A 9,928-nucleotide genomic window follows, 5' to 3' on the forward strand; every position below is an offset into this window, starting at 1 on the left:
CTATCAGGTCTCTCCAGAAACGTTAGATCGGATTCAAGTCCGGGCTCTGGCTGGGCCACTTGAGGACATTCAGAGACTTGTCCCAAAGCAACTCCTGCGTTGTCTTGGCTGTGTGCTTAGGGTTGTTGATCTGTTGGAAGGTGAACCGTCGCCCCAGTCTGAGAACCTGCTCCAGAATGCACAGGACTTCAAAGATCTCTGTACTTTGCTCCATTGATCTTTCCCTTGATCCTGTCTAATCTCCCAGTCCCTGCCGATGAATAACCTCCCCACAGCATGATGCTGCCACCACCATGCTTCACTGTAGGGAAGGTGCCAGGTTTCCTCCAGAAGTGACGCTTGGCATTCAGTCCAAAGAGTTCAATCTTGGTTTCATCAGACCAGATAATCTGGTTTCTTATGGTCAGAGTCCTTTAGGCCAACTCCAATCAGGCTGTCATGTGCCTTTAACTGAGGAGTGGCTACCGTCTGGCCACTCTACCATAAAAGACTGATTGGTGGAGTGCTGCAGAGATGGGAGAACCTTCCAGAAGGATAACCATCTCCACAGAGGAACTCTGAAGCACTGTCAGAGTGGCCATCAGGTTCTTGGTCACCTCCCTGACCAAGGCTCTTCTCCCCCGATTGCTCTGTTTGGTCGGGCGGCCAGCTCTAGGAAGAGTCTTGGTGGTTCCTTAACTTCTTCAATTTAAGAATGATGGAGGCCACTGTGTTCTTGGGGACCTTCAATGCTGCAGAACTTTTTTGGCACCTTCCCCAGATCTGTGCCTCAACATAATCCCTTCTCTGAGCTCTACGGACAATTCCATCGACCCCATGGCGTTGTTTTTGCTCCGACATGCACTGTCAACTGTGGGACCTTATAAATACAGGGGTGTTCCTTTCCAAATCATGTCCAATCAATTGAATTTACCACAGGCGGACTCCAATCAAGTTGTAGAAACATCAAAAGATGAGTAAAAACAGGATGCACCTGACCTCAATTTCGAGTCTCATAGCAAAGGATCTTAATACATATGTAAACAACATAAATGTTTTAGATTTGTCATTATGGGGTATTGTGTGTAGATTTGAGGAAAAACATTTATTTAATCCATTTTAGAATAAGGCTGTAATGTAACAAAATACAGGGGGTCTTTATCTTGGCCAGGTTGCATTGTAACTGCTGAACTACCTATCTGTCACCTGGTTAAATAAAGGTAAAATAAATAAATAAAATAAATACTGAACAAAACAAAAAAATGCAACATGTAAAGTGTTGGTCCCATGTTTTATGAGCTGAATAAAAAGTCCCTGAATGTATTTTTTTAATGGTGGTTTTGAAGCAGTGGCTTCTTGCTTAGCGGCCTTTCAGATTATGTTGATATGGGACTTGTTTTACTGTGGATATAGATACTTTTGTACCGGTTTCCTCCAGCATCTTCACAAGGTCCTTTGCTGTTGTTCTGGGATTGATTTGCACTTTTTGCACCAAAGTACGTTCATCTCTAGGAGACACAACGAGTCTCCTTCCTGAGCGGTATGACGGCTGCGTGGTCCCGTGGTGTTTATACTTGCGTACTATTGTTTTGTGGAGTGGTTGAAAAACAAGTTTTAATGACTCCAACCTATGTGTATGTAAACTTCCAACTTCAACTGTATATAGCCAAATTGTCATTATTCAGTACTGGTACCCCATGTATATAGCCAAGTAATCCTTACTCAGTGAGCATCTATTATGCGTTTTACTTGTGTATTATTTTTCCTATTTCCTTTCTCGCTGCATTGTGGGTAAGGACCTGTAAGTTAGCATTTCACTCTTAGTCTACACCTGTTGTTTACAAAGCATGTGATGAATACAATTTGATTATTATCTTTCAAACCTTGGCATGTTTTCAAACCATTACGGTCCATGATATGGGCTCCTGAGTGGCGCAGTGGTCTAAGGCACTGCATCTCAGTGCTAGAGGCGTCACTACAGACATCCTGGTTTGAGTCCAGGTTGTATCACAACCAGCAGTGATTGGGAGTCCCATAGGGTGGCGCACAATTGGCCCAGCGTCGCCCGGATTAGGGTTTAGCCGGGTTAGGCTGTCATTGTAAAATAAGAATTGTATTCTTAACTGACTTGCCTAGCTAAATACAAAAATCAGCAAGGGTACAGATTCCACATTTGGATCATTGGGGGGGATTGCAAAGGCCTCGGCCTACTTCTAAATCCAGCCATCCCATAATGTAGCCTGTGTAGTGTCTGGCTTTTCAGAAGGGATGCAAGAATGAGCCTTTATCCAAAATGTAGGCCTATATCACAACCATGTCTGCATGACATCATTAACATACAAACTGCATACTATAACATAACGTAGGCCTTGCTGAGACCTACAGGCAAAACGTAGGCAGGCGCCTGCACAGAAATTCCTTCGAACCACAAAAGTCGGCTGATGGCAGGCTTTTAAGTTTTATAAGAGGCGCAGGGCTGTCTGTAGTTAGCAAAGTAGAAGCAACACGCAGCATACTAGCCTCCACTAAAGAGAAGGGCTGTGTGATGAGTGGGGGAGGGGGAAAGACAGAGACTCCTTCCCCTGCAGTGGGCAAAGGTCAACATGTGGTTCACCCTGTATCATTACTTACAATCCACTGACTAGTATACATTATAGGTGAAAAGATATTCAGCCACCGATGGTAAACAAAGGAAGTTTGTCTCAGTAAAAAGATGGCTTTTAAATTAGCCAACCATCTTTATTGGTAAGCAAGGTGCAACAGCATTTATTTTTCTATAGTCTAGATTTAAAATCAAACAATTTGTCACACGCACCAAAGTGTAGAATTTACAGTGAAATGCTTAAGAGAGTGATTTGAAGAGACTACCGATTTGATATCTAAGCCCAAATAGCTACATTCTTTATATACAAATGGGTCCATTTCTCCTGTGCTACACCTTTAAGGTTTAGCTTCATGAGGACAGTTTATCCCTCCACATCAGCTGGTGCAATGGTTTCTCCCAGTAGTAGACAAGGGTAGGGTTCAATGCTATACAAAGGCAGTAGATGGAATTAACTTTCATCAACCCAAACACAGGTGTGTGTCTGCGATGCTGCGGCACGCATGGGATGTGTGAGCCTGTACTCAATATAAGGATATGATAGCAGGGTACTGTGGGCATAATTAACTTGTATTATTTTCCTTATTAGGCTAATCAATCAATCTATATCTAGGACTATTATGGCTTTACGCAGAGAGACAATATGGAGAGTTTTTAGACAAGGGACTATCAGCAACTATTGATGGTTTCGTCAACAATAATTATTCATTTCAAACCTGATAAAGTTGAGTAGCTAAAAATATTGATATAAAAAAAAGGATGGAGACATGGTAAACTAGCATTCCTTCCTTCCTTTCCCTGCGTTTAGGGAAATTGTATTTATTTGCTAAACAAACAAGTTTCGATTTGAGACCTCTAAAAAAAGTCAATCAGCTGTTCATGCGCGGTGGTTAGCAATTCGCCTTATTCATTCCTGCTGGTTAGCAAGTAAAAATGTATAACAAGGAATGATTGAAAGTACACTAGTAGCTAGTTCTTCTGTACGAAATTAAACTACGGTTAACATTACCTATCAGTATCAGGTTTAAAACGCAAAATCTAGTTATCTAGCAGTTCGCAGGCTGTTTTTAATAAGAGCTAGTTAGGCATCTCATTAACACTGCCAGGCTGGAGTTAAAGATCAAACTTCTGACGTGACAATTAAATATCTAGAAGCTAAATTCGTGAGTAACGTTTGCTAACGAACGTTAGCTAGTTAAACTCGCAGGACCACATTACATAATGGCCAGTTATTTTGTTATCCTAAATATTGTTAGCTAGCAAAACTAATTATATATATATACGAATTTTTAAAAACACGACGGAATTGTTATTTAAAATGAGCTAACTAAAATGTTAGCCGGTGGTGAGGTCGTGCGCTAGCTCCAAGATCTAAAAATACACTGACATCGTCGATCAGCTGGTTAGCAGTGGCACCAGTTAGCTAGCTAAATCACACACCACAGCTGTGGCAGTGAGCAGGCTAGTTCCAGCTGATTCCACCTCCTTCGGCTACGCTAGCCGCGTTACCAAATTCAGGTTTTTTATTTTTTATTTTTTATTTTATTACGCTTTAAAAATGGCATTTAACTTCGACAAACTCCGTTTAAAAACACGCTTCTAGCGATATCCAAAAACGTAGTTATCAAAGTAACGAGTCAAACTCAACTTTTGGAACGACTTAGCGTCTTTTTAGCTAGCTATGGTCAAAATGGATTTTGAGATAGTTCGTAGGTTAGCTAACGTTCTCTGCTTACCTTGAACGAGCTGCCATGGTGCGCCTCAACAAAAAAAAACAAATTGTAAGTTGCTTGCCATGTGTTTCTGACAATCCTTGATTGGATAATCTCTCTCCCCCCTCCCCTCTCCCTTCTTGATTACATTGTTTACCAGTCAAATGTCATCGAAATTTTTTATATAAATGAACTGTCTATAACTGTTCTTTCATAGTTCTCTGCTAGTAACTGTGCATATGGATCCTGGTCTGAGGGCATACTGGGTTGTTCTATTTCATGCAGTCATCCGGGGGGGACACACAGTGGAGCGAGATACGATGGCTTTTGTACTTAAACAGAAAAGCAACCTGCAATAAACAAAAAAACGACTGTTCATATGTTCTACTTATTTCCAAATTGTATTTCTGTTGTATATTATAGAATGTGTTTTCTTTCTCGCGTTTTTCAATTGTCAACTTTAAAACAAAGTTTGCACAGTTCCCCCCTTGCACGTAGGGAAATGGTACAGCCACACCATTCCTATTATGGACATGTTATTCTTCTCTCTGAATCACCACCTTAAACTATTGCCAGGGATAGCAATCAAACAGTTTTATTTTATCTCTGAACTGAGAACTACACATACCATTAGACAGCACAGGCTACTGCTGGATACAGAATTATATTAATTCATTTCCCCAATGAAATTAAAATTACTGATATATTTTATGATTATGTGGATATTTAAAGTATGTCTTCCTATAAATGAATCTAAGTTATTGATAAATGTGAAGAATATAACTGATAATGGCATCCCATAGATACTGAACAACATTCCAATAGTAGTTTAAAAAAATGTAATATATTTTCGTGGAGACACTCATTGAATTGAATAGAGTGATATGAAAAACAAAGTTCAAATCAAATCAAATTGTCAAATCAAATGTTATTTGTCACATACACATGGTTTGCAGATGTTAATGCGAGTGTAGCGAAATGCTTGTGTTTCTAGTTCCGACAATGCAGTAATAACCAACGAGTAATCTAACCTAACAATTCCACAACTACTACCTTATACACACAAGTGTAAAGGGATAAAGAATATGTACATAAAGATATATGAATGAGTGATGGTACAGAACGGCATAGGCAAGATGCAGTAGATGGTATCGAGTACAGTATATACATATGAGATGAGTAATGTAGGGTATGTAAACATAAAAGTGGCATAGTTTAAAGTGGCTAGTGATACATGTATTACATAAAGATGGCAAGATGCAGTAGATGATAGAGTACAGTGTATACATATACATATGAGATGAGTAATGTAGGGTATGTAAACATTATATTAAGTGGCATTGTTTAAAGTGGCTAGTAATGCATTTTTTTACATCAATTTCCATTATTAAAGTGAGCTGGAGTTGAGTCAGTATGTTGGCAGCAGCCACTCAATGTTAGTGGTGGCTGTTTAACAGTCTGGTTTTTCAGTCTCTCGGGCCCTGCTTTGATGCACCTGTACTGACCTCGCCTTCTGGATGATAGCGGGGTGAACAGGCAGTGGCTCAGGTGGTTGTTGTCCTTGATGATCTTTATTGCCTTCCTGTGACATCGGGTGGTGTAGGTGTACTGGAGGGCAGGTAGTTTGCCAAGTTCAATGGAGCCTTAATGGGTAGGCCTATAATTCATACCATGTCGCAGGAGAGAACGACTGCCACCTCGCAATGAAGCCAAGGAAGATAAAGGCCAATCGCAGTACTGCAGAAAACAGGATCACCATTATAGACCAGCGTGCACAACTACGGGGGCATTTTAGATAGTTTTTTACATTTACAATTTTAGCCATTTAGAAGTGCGCTCTTATCCACAGCAACAATTAGTGTTAAGTGCCTTCCCCAAGGTACATTGAAAGATTTTTCACCTTGTCGAACTCAAGAATTCGAACCAGCGACCTTTCAGTTACTGGCCCAATGTTCTTAACCGCTAGGCTACCCTGCCAACATGTAAGCTATATTTTATCTCTAATATTTATTGAAAATATAAATACATTTGCACAATGAGCACTTGTTAGATATTGTTAGATATTGCAACATTGTCAGAACTAGAAGCACAAGCATTTCGCTACACTTGCAAAAACATCTGCTAACCATGTGTATGTGACCAATAAAATTTGATTTGATTTGATGATTTGTCTCTCAAATACATTTTTACAGTTGTTGGTTAGCTATCTAGAGAATTTGAGCTATATTAGCGTTGACATGAAATCAGTCAAAACACCTCAAAATTCACATTATGAAGAACAAGATGAAACGAGCCACTTACGATTCCCCACATGGCAGTTTCTTGTAATTCTCACTAACAATCTGGCCATCCAGAATCACAACAACATGCTTCTGCCCCATGAAAGCGTGCACATCGTTTTCGTTAAGTCGCCAGCTAACCCTTCTATAGTGAATGGACAAATGGCGATCTCCGTGGTAATTCTTTGTGTAAATACAAAACAAATTCTAAGGCAATAATTGCTTCTAATACACCAGATGTACGTTCTTGAACCGATTATTATACAATCACACACAGAAGAAGTTAAAAGGATAATTTAGGGCCTCCCGAGTGGCGCAGCGGTCTAAGGCACTATATTGCAGTGTCACTACAGCCTGGGGTTCTATCCCAGGCTCAGTCACAACCAGCTGTGACTGGGAGTTCCATAGGACGGCGCACAATTGGCCCTATGTCGTCCAGATTAGGGGAGGGTTTTGCCAGGGGGCTTTACTTGGCATGTTCTGTCTCTTATGGATGAATGTACTTTGGTGTAAAAAGTGCAAATCAATCTCAGAACAACAGCAAAGGACCCTGTGAAGATGCTGGAGGAAACCGGTACAAAAGTATCTATATCCACAGTAAAACAAGTCCTATATCAACATAACCTGAAAGGCCACTCAGCAAGGAAGAAGACACTGCTCCAAAACCTCCATAAAAAACCAGACTACAGTTTGCAACAGCACATGGGGACAAATGTTGTACTTTTTGGAGAAATGTCCTCTGGTCTGATGAAACAAAAATAGAACTGTTTGGCCATAATGACCATCGTTATGTTTGGAGGAAAAAGGGGGAGGCTTGCAAGCCGAAGAACACCATCCCAACCGTGAAGCACGGGCGGGGCAGCATCATGTTCCAGGGGTGCTTTGCTGCAGCAGGGACTGGTGCACTTCACAAAATAGATGTGTATATCTTGAAGCAACATCTCAAGACATCAATCAGGAAGTTAAAGCTTGGTCGCAAATGGGTCTTCCGAATGGACAATGCCCCCAAGCATACTTCCAAAGTTGTGACAAAATGGCTTAAGGACAACAAAGTCAAGGTATTGGAGTGGCCATCACAAAGCCCTGACCTCAATCCCATAGAAAATGTGTGGGCAGAACTGAAAAAGCGTGTGTGAGCAAGGAGGCCTACAAACCTGATTCGGTTACACCAGCTCTGTCTAGAGGAATGGGCCAAAATTCCCCCAACTTATTGTGGGAAGCTTGTGGAAGGCTACCTGAAACATTTGACCCAAGTTAAACAATTTAAAGGCAATGCTACCAAATACTAATTGAGTGTATGTAAACTTCTGACCCACTGGGAATGTGATGAAAGAAATTAAAGCTGAAATAAATAATTCTCTCTACTATTATTCTGACATTTCACATTCTTAAAATAAAGTGATGACCCTAACTGACCTAAGACAGGGAATTTTTACTAGGATTAAATGTCAGGAATTGTGAAAAACTGAGTTTAAATGTATTTGGATAAGGTGTATGTAAACTTCCGACTTCAAGTCATTGCTGTGTAGGCTACTGGAGCTGTCGCTTAGGTCTCCTGACAATCCATGGCCTAGGCACCTTGGGGTTAATACTGTAAAGAGTTGGGAGGAAAAGCTTTGCCTGATGACTCAAACTGAATCCTTTCTCTGCTCTGTCGTTCAGTACATACTTCAGTCTGAGACTGCCATCATTGAAGTTGTTTGTGGTGACATAAAAATGAGGTGTTTTGTACAAAACAAAGTCATCAGCTATTGGATCTTACTCTAACCACGCAGAGTATCAAAACCAATGATGAATTTTCAAAATGTCTGGGACAAATCAGACAGTCTAGAATGGAAATCCATTCTAGAAATTGTCGTGGAGGTACTCAGATCCAGACTCATTGAGGAGAAGAAGCTAAAATCCGTGGATATGGCGTAGCATTTGGCCAGAGAAAGGAGTTTGGGCAGCCAGGCAAGAAGAAGCCTGGAACAAACCGCACACAGCAACACAGCAGGCAATGGTAGTGAATATCAGTCGCCAGTAGACTTTGCACCGGGATTTCAAAGGTCACTGTGCCCATTCCACCTCCCCACTCTGGAACCTTGGGGCTCAGAATAAGAACAAATTATATTTTCTTACTGGACTAGGTCAGTGTTGATAATAATGGAGAAGGCATATCCTATGTTTATTACTCTAATCATGTTAATATAATGTTACAATAAATCAAGAGTGTAAAACATTATTATAATTTTAATACAATCTAAAAATCTATGTTGTAAATAATCTTAATTGTTGTGGTATTGTGCCATTAGATAACTGCATGCAGGGAGTTTGACTATTCATACGTTCTATTCACACAATCATGCTGAGTTGGAAAATAAAATAACTGATCAGACTGTTGTGCTTCATGTTACAGAGTTAATTTGTCACTTGGCTCTAAACCTTGAAAGTAAGTCTTTAAAAAAAACACATACTAGATTTGTATCAGTTATTCCACAATTACCAGTTCACCACAGCTGGGAGAGGGAGCTTCACTAAATGTACTGTATGTTCAAATGTCACTGTATTGTATATGTAACTGCCATGGACACAGATATTGTGATTGGGGACAGTAAATCCTCATTGCTCAGGTAAGAAATCATTTGAAAGGGAACTGTACTGTGTGCTGTATTAGCCTGCTCTTACATAACCTGATTTATTTTTTAAACATTTTTACTAGGCAAGTCAGTTAAGAACAAATTCTTATTTTCAATGACAGCCTAGGAACAGTGGGTTAACTGCCTGTTCAGGGGCAGAATGACAGATTTGTACCTTGTCAGCTCAGGGATTTGAACTTGCAACCTTTCGGTTACTAGTCCAACACTCTAACCACTAGGCTAACCACTAGGCCACCCTGCTGCCCCAATGAATGAAGCACAGTGTTTAGATTCTACTGGATGTCTCCAGCTGGCAACACGTGCACCACTTTTTTCATAGCTAGGGCTGTTGTGGTCATGTGATCAGGTCAGGCTTCTATGTTGAAAAGCTCTTAAGCCCTGTTTCTCCTCACCTCCCCATGGTGGAGACACAGAAATCCCCAGGTCTCTAGAGCTAGAGCCAGTAGGCTACATAAGGGCATGGCTCTATAGTGTAGTGGCAGCCTGACCCACACAGAGACAGACGTAGATAGACAGACCAGACTGTAGTAGGCGATTCTATCTATCACCCAAACAGATCTATTGGAGCCAGAGACAGAACACACATCCAACCTGTCCGTTGACAGAAGCTGTGCCACTACTGTATCACTGAGCGGACGAGCAGCCATTAAAATAATCACTGGGTCATTAGCCAGCCAGCTGCTCTTTTTTTGGTTTTGAATTGTAAGATGCAACAGA

At 40.8% G+C, this 9,928-nt stretch overlaps 1 protein-coding gene across 2 annotated transcripts in view; it reads right to left on the bottom strand.

The window, feature by feature from the left end:
• Positions 1-4,552, bottom strand: part of LOC112259488 (AF4/FMR2 family member 1) — a 68,547-nt gene extending 63,995 nt beyond the window's left edge. For both annotated transcript variants that reach the window (XM_042326444.1, XM_042326443.1), the window contains exon 1: positions 4,318-4,552. In XM_042326444.1, the coding sequence (XP_042182378.1) occupies positions 4,318-4,334 (17 nt within the window). In that variant the 5' untranslated portion in view covers positions 4,335-4,552. The remainder of the gene's footprint in view (positions 1-4,317) is intronic.
• Positions 4,553-9,928: the final 5,376 nt, after the last annotated feature.

Source organism: Oncorhynchus tshawytscha, linkage group LG09, assembly GCF_018296145.1.
Source record: "Oncorhynchus tshawytscha isolate Ot180627B linkage group LG09, Otsh_v2.0, whole genome shotgun sequence".
Lineage (NCBI taxonomy): Eukaryota > Metazoa > Chordata > Actinopteri > Salmoniformes > Salmonidae > Oncorhynchus > Oncorhynchus tshawytscha.